At 55.4% G+C, this 13,197-nt stretch overlaps 1 protein-coding gene across 1 annotated transcript in view; it reads right to left on the bottom strand.

Annotated features, from left to right (window-relative positions):
- Positions 1 to 842: 842 nt before the first annotated feature.
- The window catches only part of PHGDH (phosphoglycerate dehydrogenase), a 31,525-nt gene continuing 19,170 nt past the window's right edge, over positions 843 to 13,197 (bottom strand). Inside the window, exons 6-12 of the mRNA XM_036864571.1 lie at positions 10,710 to 10,842; positions 10,031 to 10,179; positions 8,315 to 8,467; positions 4,548 to 4,680; positions 3,176 to 3,306; positions 1,982 to 2,219; positions 843 to 1,145 (exon numbers count right to left, since the gene is read on the bottom strand). Coding sequence (XP_036720466.1) covers positions 991 to 1,145; positions 1,982 to 2,219; positions 3,176 to 3,306; positions 4,548 to 4,680; positions 8,315 to 8,467; positions 10,031 to 10,179; positions 10,710 to 10,842 — 1,092 coding nt within the window. The 3' untranslated portion in view covers positions 843 to 990. The remainder of the gene's footprint in view (positions 1,146 to 1,981; positions 2,220 to 3,175; positions 3,307 to 4,547; positions 4,681 to 8,314; positions 8,468 to 10,030; positions 10,180 to 10,709; positions 10,843 to 13,197) is intronic.

Below are 13,197 nucleotides of genomic sequence, written 5' to 3'. Positions count from 1 at the left end.
GATGGGTTTGCTCCTGCCACTGCCAATCAGCTTCCCGGTGCCGGGCCTTCTTAGCCTGCCTTGTCTCCAAAACAGATGCTGCTGGGCATAAGGTAGGAAGGGATCATCCGCTACAGATGGAGTAAAAAACTCTCAAAAGGTGAAACCCTTAGGGTGCAGGAGTACCAGTCTGCCATGTTTTGTGAAAATCATCTTTAAAAAAAAAAAATCAAGTAAGATACTGCCCAACCCATACTGAGCTGGCTTTGTGATCTCACCAAACATCTTCAGGCCCTGTGCCTTTACTCACACTTTCTTCCCCTTATGAAACCTTTCCAAACATCTCCTGGGAACCACCATCCACAGCTCTAATTACTTCCTCCTCTGCTCTCAACAGAATTCATGTACACCTGTTGTGGCACTTTCCTCACTGCTTCCAGTGACCTCTGTGTGCTCTGTCCCCCCAGCAGATGGAGACTTCTATGGGAGCAGCCTGAGCTTTAATCCTCCTCCTCCTAGGCAGAGCATCTAACCCAGTGCCTGGCACATAATGTTGTACATGTTTGTTGAATTATATTTTCAATGTGCATCTAAATTCCCAGATGGAAGGGATATCTGAAATAGCATAGGAATTTGCTCAAATACCTTGAGTTTTGTTCCTGTAAAAATGTCTCTTAGAAACTTGAGAGACAGGAGACGGGGTTCTCTTCAGAGTACCCACAGGCAGGCGTGCAGTCCGCCCATCTGGATCTCCCTTTACATGTCCTACCCTCCTGCAACAAAAGCCCAGCCCCACGGCTGCCTGCGGATGCCCTCTGGTGGCTCTTCAGGGTAATGACAACACAAAGGTGCCCGGAGAGTACGGGGTAGGCTCTTTATTGGGTGGTTATTGCTGTACGACAGGGGTCAGATGAGACACAAGCAGTGTCAGCCCCAGGAATGTGGCTCTCCTCTCCCAGTGGGTGTGTTTCTTCAGGAAATCCCACGAGGCTGGGACAAGTGAGCCCAAGGTTAGAAGTGGAACTGGAAAGCCTCGGTCGTGTGCTGCTTCCAGGGCTCCAGGCTGGGCAGCAGGGAGGAGATGCCCATGACGTGCCAGGTCTCCCCATCTGACACCATTGAGGTCTGGTAGGACAGCAGCTGCACCTCTGCCTCTTCCAGGAGGCCTGGAAGTAGAAGAAACCCCTGGTTGGCACAGGGCTCGGGGGAAGGAGAAGCAAGAGGCTGGGAGCAGGCTCACAAGTCTTGAGTTCCCAAGATCAATGTTGCAACGGGGGTGATGGTCTCAGAATCAAAGCGCTGAGACAGGGAACAAAGGGCTCTGCCCAGGTCCCTCACTATTCTGCAGGCTTTAGGAACACCCTGGCCGTCAGGCAAGGCAGGGGAGGGAAGACCAGCCACGAAGAGCCAGAGCTGGACTTGCTGGCTGCCAGTTTTATCCAGACCATCAGCAAGGGGGAAAAGCGGGGGAAAGTTCCCCTGGGCAGCTGGCAACGATAGTGAAATTAGGCCCTTTGGGGCCTGTGGACACACTCACTCTCTGCCATACTTGGAAGTGCTCCAGAACTCCCAGTAGCCCAAGCGCCAGGGGACAGGAGCAGATCCAAGATGCCCACGACATCTGGAGGGGATGCCCTGACGTGCTTTGTTGGATCAGGCTGGCCACCGCCGGGCCTGCGGTCAGAAGGAAACCTGCAACTTAATTCTGAGCTCCTGGGATACAGCTCTACAGGCAGTTCTCAGCTGTGTCCTTACTGTGGTGAGCACCTGCCTAACAAGAGGGGCTCTGGGGCCCTACCCCTGACGCACCGCTCTATGACCTTAGATAAGGCACTTAGCCTCAGAACTCCGTACCGGCTCCCCAAATGTTCTGGAACCTGCGGCAGATCCAGTGATGCCGGCAGGCATGGAGAGGGGCTGAAGGAGGCAGAAGTCCACGGAGCCCAGTCCCAGGACAGAGCCCTCAACACACACCCACCGCTGCCTCAAGGCCCCTCCTCACCAATCATGGTCGGCAGCATCGCAGGGTTGGAGGGGTGAGCCCTGAACATGAGCAGGGGCAGGCCCCGGTGGAGAGGCACCTCCGGTCTGAAGACAGCTCCGTTGAGTGCCTGCAGCACAGGCGTGGTGCCCTGGACCCAGCCCACGGCCTGGTAGGGGGCACCTGCCAGGGCCACGGTCAGGAGGCATTCCCCGCAGCCCTGGTCCCCTGGTGCAGCAGGGCTGTGGGAAGTGGTCACCTGCAGAGAAAAGGCAAAAAGGCACAGTGACGCCCACCCCCTCCCTAGGCCTAATCGCCAATTTATAGGGCTTCAGCCCTGCTGCCACGCTCAGCAACTCAGGGCAGGGGGAGAGGGCAGACGGGGAAGCCTGGTGGCCCTGAGCGTGAGCTTCCTCCCTAAAGGGAGGGCGAAGAGATCTGCCAGGTGCAGGTAAAGGCTTGGGCTGGACGGTGGGAAGTGGGGAGAAGGTGGGAGGGAGGGAGGCAGGGCTGTGAGAAGGGCTGAGATGAGCAGGACGGTCACCAGAGGCTGATCCAGCCTGGTCTCTCCTTCTCTGACTTACTGCTCCCTGTACAGAAGCAGTGGCCTGCCTGGGATATAGGAGAGCAGTGGGGGGAGAGGAAGGGGGACGTGAGAGCTCTACTGCCCACTGCCTCTGCCAGCTCCCACTGGCTGAGAAACACAGACTTCAGTCTAAAACGGGAACCGGAAGGGAAGACGCCAAAGGGAAGCCACGAGGGGCGGCAGAGGCTAAAAGGATGTGCGGCGAGCTCCCAGAGTTTGCAGACTAACCAGGAACCCGGGTGCCGTGGTAAAGGAGCACTGGTTGGAGAATCGGGGGCCGAGCACGCCGGGCTATCTCCCAGCTCCCAGCCTGGCTCCTCGATCTCCTCAGCTGTGAACTGGGGCTACTGCTGCCCCTCCCACTCACAGAGCACTTATACACAAAGCACCTGCACGAGTATTAGTTCACTCGCAGCGATGCTCGGGGCTGGTGGTATCTCCACTCTGCAAGTGAAGAGATCACGGCTACTTCTCACAGGCAGACACTGTCACCTGCAGGACCGGCGCCCAGGGCTCCCGCTCACTCGGGGAGCAGAGCTGCAAGGTGCTCTGAACGCAGGCAAGAAAAGCAGTGCAGACCCGGGATGGAGGGGATGGAGGGGAGGGGAGGGGAGGGGAGGGGTGCGCACATTGAGGCCGGTCTCGTTCACCAGCAGCTTGGCGTTCACCAGGTTCACCTCCACCTGACGGGAAGCATCCTTCAGGAGGCCGACGATGACGGCGGGGGTCAGGCAGTTCCCAGAGTTCTTCAGGGACAATCCTGGGGACCCAGAGAAGCCGCTGTAAGACCACTGTGTGTAGAACAACAAGGGAGTGGGCAGCACATCGCTGGCCCCGAGCTCTGGGTCACGGCTCCTCACTGACCTGGGGGCCCAACTCCAGCCTGCCAGGCAGTTCTGCTTTCCTCTGCAGGCAGAGAGGTGGCCGGGGTGGGGGACACACGAGGGGTCCAGGCCAGGACACTGGGGACGCGCTACACCAGTTTAAGAAACTCTTCTCCAGAACCCAGCCTAACTCTGCTGCCCCGCACACCTGCCCCTGGCCTGTCCACCCTGGCTTGCCTGTCATTCCCCAAAGGGACACTTGAAAAATATCCTACTCTTATCCCTACCCGGCACTCATGCCCTTGCCGGCCTCAGGAAATGGAAGCAGGAAGGGGCGACTAAAGCAGCTGGGCCCACGTCCCTGTCTTGTCTCCTTGAGGCCTCGGCACCCCGGCCAGTGAGGCCTCTGGCTCTGCCCCTGCCTGGTACCGGCAATGCTCAGGGTCTACCTGCCTCCACTCCAGTCTCTCCCCACGTGAGGGGATGCCCAACAGTCAACGGGGAGGACAAGCCCCTGCAGGGTTCAGGGGACCGGGGCCCTCCCCGGTCTCTCAACCACGCCTGCACAGGGCTGGACCCACTGCAAAGGCGGCCAGAGCCTGCGGAAGGGCAGACAGCGGGTGCTGCTCCCGTCCCCACTCCCCGGCTGAGCAAATGCCCCTGCGGGCATCAGCCTGCCCGAGGGCCCACCTTAGGATGTCACAGAGCACAAAATGTCCTCACCGCCTGCTTCATCTGACACACCCGCCCCGGCTTTCACTTCACAGGTGAAGAACTCACAGCTCAGAGAAGGAAAAGTCCCACAGCAGGTAGGCAACTGGGTCAAAACCAGAATAAAATGTTCTGCTGCTTCACCCGGACTCCCTCCACCAATCCTACTGCCTCTCATGTGAAATTCCAAATCTTACGGAGGTCCCTCTTGCACCCCAAACATGCACGTCTTAAAAATACTGTATAAACGTGATTTACGAAAGTTAAGTATATTTCCCAATAACTTTTTGTACCCATCCTCCTCAGTAGCAAGCAAGCCATACTCAGACCAAATGTGAAACGCGGAGTCACGAGAGCAGGGTCACCTCTGAGTCCCTCACTGGTCTGTGGCCTGCAGCAGACACACCCGGTGGGGTGCCGAGTCCACGCCCCTCTTCCCTCTCCCTCTGCAGAGTTCCCGGCTCACCCTGTGTTACCACCTGGATGGTCCCTTTGGGGGACCCAGCCCAGGCTTGCATCAGTGCCCCAAGAGCTTCTGCCAGACCAATCCAAGGCTTGGTGTGTGGAGAGAAGGCACTGGTAAGGGCCTGGGCGTTCACCTGCAGAGAAAGGGGAGCAGGGCAGAGGTCAGGAAGGGATGGGACAGGGCACACCTGCCCAACTCGGCTCCCAAACAAGGTCTTATTGTCGAGACTCAGCTCCACGTGGAGAGCAGGTGGCATGGGGCCACCCTTGCTTTGGGTGCCTGGGGGGTGACAACCTCCATTAGCCACCAACAAGGTGACAACAACCTGTTCCCATAGCTGAGGAGAGCTATAGAGCCAGAAAAGGGCACAAAAGGCTAAGACCACTTCAAACTGCCAGACGGGGAGTGGGAAGATGGGGAGAAGGACATCTCCCACTTCTCTGAACATGTGCCAGCGCCCCCAAACCACTCCACCGGAGACTTGTTTCTCCTGTGCTGGGGAAGGAAGATGGGTCTTTGACATAAAACATATGGGGAGGGCTTCCCTGGTGGCGCAGTGGTTAAGAATCCACCTGCCAATGCAGGGCACACGGGTTCGAGCCCTGGTCCGGGAAGATCCCACATGCCGCGGAGCAACTAAGCCCGTGCAGCACAACTACTGAGCCTGCGTTCTAGAGCCCGCGAGCCACAACTACTGAACCCGCGAGCCACAACTACTGAAGCCCACGTGCCTAGAGCCTGTGCTCCGCAACAAGAGAAGCCACTGCAATGAGAAGCCCATGCACCGCAACAAAGAGTAGCCCCCGCTCGCCGCAACTAGAGAAAGCCCACGTGCAGCAACGAAGACCCAACGCAGCCAAAACTAAATAGATAAAATAAATACATTTTTAAAAAAATTTTTTTAAAAATAAAAAACATATGGGGAGTCACAGATCACTTGGACCTAGAGTGGTGTGTCTCTCTGGGATGGCATTCCTAATTTGCCTTCATTTTTATTTTCCATGTTGATTTTTTAAAATGTGTTTTTACATTGTCACAAAACACTCTGTCAAAATATCACAATTTGTAAGGCTGGATTTATATACCTTTTTTTTTTTTGGTCATGCCACGCAGCTTGTGGAATCTCAGCTCCCCAACCAGGGATTGAACCCAGGCCATGGCAGTGAAAGCGCAGAATCCTAAACACTAGACCACCAGGGAACTCCCTGGATTCACACGTTTTTGATGATCCTATCACTCTTTAAAAGTTGACTCCTGTGAAGTCCACCACAGGCCGGCTGGGCAGTTGAAGAAGGCAGAAGCCACGTAATCTTCTGACGTTGTAAGTCTAGGGTCTGGCTGGCTGGACCCCCAGCAGGGACTTGATAACAAAAACCAGCTTGTTCTGTGTCAAAATGTCTATTCCATCTTGTGGCTCTGAGTTAAGTATCTGGCCACTTATGCTGAGGCAACTTGTAAAGAGAACCATCTAAGAAGGATTTAATTAGAAACCCGGGTTGGATGCAAATCAATCAGGCAGCTCTAAGATGTAATGAAAAGAAAACGTGGAGGCTTCTATTCCTGTTTTCATAAAGATACAACTGGCAGAGAATTAAAGAAGAGAGACTTGTGATGACAGAAACAACCAAGGAGGCGGGACACCACAGCAGACCCTTCTGTGTTAAGGGGCAGCCTGGTGTGATCGCACCCTGCGGCCGGGCCCCCTTTGATCCTCTCCGAAGGGCACAGAAAGGGCAGTGAGTCCCAGAGCTGCAGGGGGAGAACTGAAGGGCCAGGCCACAGCTGGGGTGTGAAAGCCTACAGCAGGCAGCGGGAAAGTGCTCAACTGAGAAGCCCCAAAGGCAGGCGCCACGCTTGGTCAGATGCCTGCACAGGCCAGGGCGGTGCTTCCCCCAGGTCTGCTGAGTAAAAGGAGCGTCTGTCTTCTCTAGAAGATGAGTGGGAGGCTCCAGGAAGAGCCAATGCACTGGGGCACCAACCTGACCCTAACGCTAGTCTGTGCCTCACGTTAGAGCAGAATTGAACTGGAGAGGACCCGGTAAAGAATGAGGGACAGAGGAGTTTCCCATGTGACAAACGTCTTTCTTACAAATGCCTACTCTACCCCACCAGCCGTTGTGGCTGGAGAGTTCAATTTGCCTAAATTTAACAATCGGACTAGGAGATGTGACCTCTTAAGTAAGAAGGGGACATTTTGTGGGCCCATTTGATGGAGCTGGTGTTAAGGAGTCCCCGTCATGAAAAGGCCTGGAATGCCACCACTCCCTGTATAACTCATAAGGGCTGCACCGCTGAGGGCTGCACCCCGCCTTGTGAGTGGACAGAAAAAAGAAAAGCCCAGCCCAGACTGGGTGGCAATGGTCACGGTGGCCCAAACCTCGCCTGGGTCCCCACCAGCCTCACGGGGCAGGAATGAACCGCTCAGAAGCCCACGGCATGAAAAGGGAGTGAGAAAGCGTGTCCTGTCATGAGAAGCCCACAGACACAGTGCAGAGAGAGGGTGCAGACACGGATGGGTAAGCGTCCTTGTTGACCACCGAGCTGTGGCCACTGCCAGGCTGTCCCAGCCTGCCCGTCGCACCTGCGATGGCTGCCCCCGAAAGCCCTCCTACGGGACAGCAGTAGGCGCCCTTATTTTCTCAGGGTGTAGAGGCCACAGTGGCCTGGGCTCTTGAACCAGGGCTGGCAGGGTTGAACAAAGCATCCTGTGTCTCTCCTGCCGCAGTTCTGTCCTCAGAAGCGAAAATGCCTGTGTTGAGGGTCAGCCAGGAGGGTCAGGGACTACCCCCCAGCCGCACCCCAACTCTCATTCATTATTGGTTAAATGCTCCAGGCGGAGCCACATGAACTGCAGAGAAGCTTACATCCTTTTGGTTTTGGTGGTGTTTTTTTTGTTTGTTTGTCCTCTGAGAACTTAGAACTTAATTAAGAACTAAGATATAAACTCATGAAACCTCAATAATAGGAGAGAATGTGGCTTACTGCAAAAGGGTTGGGATGGAGCTAGAAAGGCCAAGCAAGCCTTCGTGAAGGGGCAGGTGGCGCGCGAGCCCCCCGATGGACAGCTATTCCTTCCTTATTCACCTCCATATCCCCAAAGGGCTCTGACAGTATCTGGTACCCACTGGAGCTTAGGGACCATCTGAAGACTGAGTGAATGAGACAGGACTTGAAGTATAAAGTCAGGTTCAGCTTGGAAGAGGAACACATGCCAGGAAGGGCCCACTGTGAGCGCAGTCAAGAAACCATGATTTGGGGAAAGAAAGGGGGCCAGCTGGCTTGGAGGGTTCCTATGGGGAAGATGGGCGCAGGCTTCTGGGCAGGGCATCCCTGCCCAGGCTTCTAAGAGAGATGGGATGAAAGGCGAGCGCTCGGGGTTACGAGGTGAGGACGCCCTCTCAGGGCTTTCTCCACAGGCCGTCCCCCACCTGCCCCTACCTCGGGCATCCTGCCATCATGCCAGCCACACTCCTTCACTCCCAAGGCCTGTGGAGAACAAAGGAGCCTTTCTCCAGAGGCAGGGCACTGGGAAAAACCACAATCTCAGCAGTGAGCCTACGATATAAACAAGCTAAGCTGGCTCCCTGCTGCCGGGCCTCAGCTCTCAAGACTAAGCAGGGGCAGCTCCTGCCACCCCACCCAGAGCGCTGGCTCAAGTACAGTCCCTTATCTTCGGCCCCCAGGGCTGAATCTGGTCCCAGCAACAACGCGCCCTTCTGCAGCTCTTCCCTCTGACCTCCGGGCCCAGCCCCGCATGGCATACTTACAACTCCCGCCAGAGATTTCCCCTTCACCATGTCCACGAACTGGATGGCAATTTCCTCCCCGCAGCGGCTCTGGGCCTCCTTGGTGCTGGCGCCCAGGTGGGGGCAGCTGATGACATTCTCGTGGTCCACCAAGGCCCGGTTCCGGGGTGGCTCCTGCCCAGAAAGAGACATCTCCGGGTGGGCCGCTACAGATCGGCCCCAGGGAGTTGGAGGGGAAGAGGGCAGGGGTGATGCTGCCTCCTACTTCTGTAAGAGGTCACTGGACACAATAATAACCGTCTTCCTCATGAATGTTGCATCACAGCAGAGTAGACAGAGCTGTAGACCGGATTCCAATCTCAGCTCCACCACTTACTACCTATGTGCTTTTGGGCAAATCTCCATCTCTCTGAGCCTCAGTTTCCCTATCTATAAAATGGGTTACTACTACCCATCTCCTAACACTATGATGGAGATTATGCAGTAATAAAGGAGGTTCTCAACCAGTGGTAGCTGTTATAGCTGATGCTGGTTTTTCCCCTCTACCCACTGCCCCAACGCCAGTCCACCCCTCAGCACCTACTGTCAGCTCTTAGCACAGAGGCAGCCTCTCTGTGGGCATTCCGCACGGGTGTTGCATCCTGGCTCTCACCAGGACAGGCGGCCCACCTGGCCACCCCTACCCCACCCTCCAGTGCCCCTTCCATCCCTTCTGCTCACTGGGCACAATGTGGGGGCCTTGGGCATGTTACTTAGGCCTCCTCTCTTCTGGTCATTCTCCCCAGGACTCTATCGGCTCCCACGGGATTTAGCCACATAGGTCTGTGAGTGCCCGGCCGCAGAGTAATAAGTGCCATGGGGAGGCCAAAGAGAGCAGGGGGAAGGTGCTGTGTTAGGGAGACGGCGATATAAACAAGGGTCAGGCACACCCTTGCCTTCAAGGAGCTGACGATGTAGCTGAGAGAGATGACCAGGACCACAAACCCAACGCATGCTGTGCCCTGGGCAGGGAACAGACACTGAGTGCTACAGGGGGTCAGAGGGCCAGGGTCTTGCCAAGGTCACAAAGCTGGTAACCAGCAAACCCCCACTGCCTAATCCAAAGCCCGTGCTTTTTCCCCGATCTCCGATGCTGAGGTGGGATTTTTAAGAGAGGTGGACAGGATTCAAGTGGGAACGCTATCGGGTGTGAGGGCAGGATGGGGGCAGTGGGTGAGCAGATGCTACATCTCTGCTCCTGCACAGAGACCTAGGGACAGCAGCCTCTGGGACCAGGGGAACACGTCTAACCAGTATCCTCGGCTTCCTCCCCTCTGCGGGAAGAGAGGAAGGGAAAGGAAAGCCCACAGACACTGGGTGGAATGTCTTCTTGGCAGTGGGAGTCATTTCACCAGAGATCTGTATCAATACCTTAAACCCCTCTCTGCCTGCCCCAAATCCTCCACCTCAGAACTGATCTGCTGCTCTGTCTTCCTCTGAACTTATCAACAGCGTAGCCGTCCAGGAGCCCGAGCCCAGGAATGGGTCCTATATAAAATCTGAGTTTTGCAGAAGTCAGCACGGCTGCCTCTGTACCGGGCTCTGCACCGGGCTCTTCAAACCACAGACGTGTTATTTTTGGCGACACAACTTCTCCCGCTAGAGACAGGAAGCTCAAGGTCTTTGCACAGCTGGGCTTGCAGCCCAAGTCTTTCTGCTCTGGTCTCCCCTCCCCACCGACACTGAGCAGGCACTCACTTCTGCGAACACGTCCAGCGCGGCTCCGGCACACTGACCCGACTGCAGGGCCCGGAGCAGGGCGCCTTCATCCACAATCCCTCCGCGAGCACAGTTCACCACACGCACCCCCTTCTTGCACTGGGCGAAGGTGCTGTCGTTCAGCAGGCCTGGAACGGAGGGAGGCGCTTTCCTGCGGCAATGGTGTGGGGATCCCCGTGTTCTCCCCACTGCACTGGCACCTGCACCAGCTTCAGAGGCCCTCTCTTCCCCCCACCAGCTCTTCCCCACACACCTCCTTTCTGGGGGACCACGGTCTTTCTGGTCTCACTGCTCCCTTCTCAGATGCTCTGGGGCAGGAGTCCTTGTCATGGATTTGGACCAGACTCAATTTAGAAACATCCCAAATATCCCTGAGATATTAGTGCTTCCTGCAGTGGTCCCAGGAAGTATTCATGGGGTCACTGGTGTTGCATGTTGACCCAGCTCACACAGACCCTGTGCATTTCCAGCCAACTCACCCCTCCTCAGTCTGATGCAAGGCCGTGTAACAAGACATCACCATGCTCCATGCTCACAGGATCTGGATGGACCACCGCCACAGCTGGTCCCCAGCATAGGCAGAAAGCCCAGACTGAGAGCCCACCCTTATCTGGTCTGTGGCTTCTGTGGCCAACCCACAAGGTAGGGACACACCTACCTGTGGTGGAAGGCAGGAGAGGTGTGTGCACAGTGATAAAGTCACAGAGAGGCCAGATCTCCTCCAAGGGCACCTGCTGCACACCGAAGGAGGCCGAGACCTCTGGCGAAATGATGGGGTCATACCCTATGGTCTGGGGAAGTCAGAGAGGGAGCGTTAAGTGTCACTGTTAATTATTAGCACTGGTATTATTAGTCATGGCAACCATTTATGGAGCACTGACCCTGTGCCCCACACTACAGTTAAGCCTTCCCCAACACCTGTCTACCTCTCACGACAATACAACCGTGTTGGCACTATTCTTCTTCCTTCATTAGAGCTGAAGGAAGTGGAGCTTACACACTGGAGGGGGCGGCGCCAGAGTTCAAAGGCAGGTTCGCCCACCTCCAAGCTCTGAACCACGAACGGGTGCAGGAACAGCTGGTGTGCGGTTGGACCAGTGGAGCTCAGACGCCCTTGGAAAGTGGGGAGCCCACGTGAGGCAGGACGATCCTGTGGGAAGCGGTGACGCGGTCGAGGGCACAAGGGAAATGGGGGAGAAGCTGGCTGCAGCCGGAGGCCCCACAGGCCAGAAGACAGAGGCAGATGCACCGCCCACTTCAACAGAGTGAGGAAGAGATGAGGGAGGAGGGCAGTGGTGGTGCAAGAGCGGGTTACCAAGGAGACGGGACTCGCCACTGGGGAAGAGGGTGAAACACCAGTGCTGACACCGGCGGGGAGAGTACGGTCCCCTCTCTTGAAGTTTCTTTTAACAAGACTTAAAGTGCATCTCGTTTTGGAAGGCACAACTTGGTGACTAATCGCGCAGAGAGGTATAAATGACTAACGACAAATCCTTTCAACAAGGCAGGTTTGACTGGGGTGGGGAAGGACACCAAGAGGAGGAAAGTGAGACATAAAGGCACCGTGGGTGCGGAGGACCCAGAAAGAAGCCTGGTCTGGGCTGGCCGGGGAAGGGGTGGGCCCCCAAAGCAGAGGGACCTCCCTGAGGCTGAGGAGAAGGAGGGAAGTTTGACTCCTGGGAGATGGGGGCAGACAAGAAACTCGGGGGTGTAAACTTCATCAACCCTATGAAATCAGCTAAAGGTCATCACATATTGATGGGAAGAGGGAAAGCTGGAGAAGATAAAGCTCAGGAGAAGGAAGAAAGGACACAGACTCATAGCTGATAATGGCAAACATCTTTAGCATTCACTATGTGTCTCAAACCTCCTTAGGTACTATTAGTTCCCTGTTTTACATATGAGGAAACTAAGGCGGAGGTTAAATGCTTTAGCCAAGGTCATAAAAGTAGCAAGTGGTAGAGCTGGGACACAAGTATTCTGACTCCAGGGCCTGCACTCCTAACGCCTACCCTCTAATCAGGGGTGGAGTGAGGAGCCCACAGCCCCACCTGAGAAAACAGGAGAAGAATGAGATGGAAACATCTCTCCTACATCAGAAGGAATCTTGGGTGTCAGCCACACACCTCTCAGCAGGGATAATGCTTTAAAGGTTGCCAAGGCAGCACAAGCAGCAGGGATGCATGTGCAACCAGGTGAAAATCATCCACCTCTTGCTACAGCAAAGACCTACCCACTTTCTGCCTGGTCTACCCCGGAAGCCTTCCCAGGGCTTTCTCCATGGGCTTGGTCCATGTCTCAAAGGCATGGATGTCCTCAAGAAGGCAGGACAGCCGACTGAGCTGGTCAGGCTGGCAGGACCCAGGATACGGCCTCTGAACCAGTGAACCAGGAGCTGGGCCTGAGTCCTGCCTCAGTCGCTGTCGACTGTGTGTCAAGGTGCGAGTCAGCGCCTCCAGACCTGGGTCCTCCACTCTACGTAAAGAAGCAGGTGGATGATTTCAAAGTCACCCGCTGCTCTGACTTCCAGCAATTCAATATTCCACGAAAAGAAAGCTCCCTTAGCCCTGAGAAAATGTACAGAGTTGGCCCAGGATTAAACAAAAACAAACAGAAAGAACTTCAACAGTGGTCACCTCTAGGTGGTAGGATTAACTTTTCCCCTTTATGCTTTCCTACGCTCATTTAACTTTCCCCCACTGATCATGAATTTCTTTTGAAATTAGGGAAATATACAAGTTATTTTAGAAAATAATGGCACAGAAGATTGCTATATCAAGTCAGCACTCCTAGAGAGGAAACTGAAAACGGTTATGAACGAGGTGTCGCTTTTGGATCACATTTTTCATCATCAGCCTTGTGGGACAAAAAACGCCGGGTGGGTCCCACTCCGACCTCCGGCAGAGGTTTGGGAGAAAGAGGCTGCCTCCCGGACGCCCTACAGGATCGTGAGCTCGTGACCACCTCAGCCCCACGTGGCCATTCCCCCAGATGTAACCTCCTCATTTCTCGTGGGGCGGATGAAACGCCCGGGGGAGGGGAGAGGATCCTGCCCTGTGTTCTCACAAGTCTTCTTTGTCCGTGGGCTCTGAGGCTGGCTGGAACAACGGCCCCGTTCATCTCTAAGCCAGATGTACTTTTCCTCA

This window comes from Balaenoptera musculus, chromosome 1, assembly GCF_009873245.2.
Source record: "Balaenoptera musculus isolate JJ_BM4_2016_0621 chromosome 1, mBalMus1.pri.v3, whole genome shotgun sequence".
Lineage (NCBI taxonomy): Eukaryota > Metazoa > Chordata > Mammalia > Artiodactyla > Balaenopteridae > Balaenoptera > Balaenoptera musculus.
The sequence above is the reverse complement of the archived record's forward strand: the minus strand, read 5'-3'. Positions and strand labels throughout refer to the sequence as shown.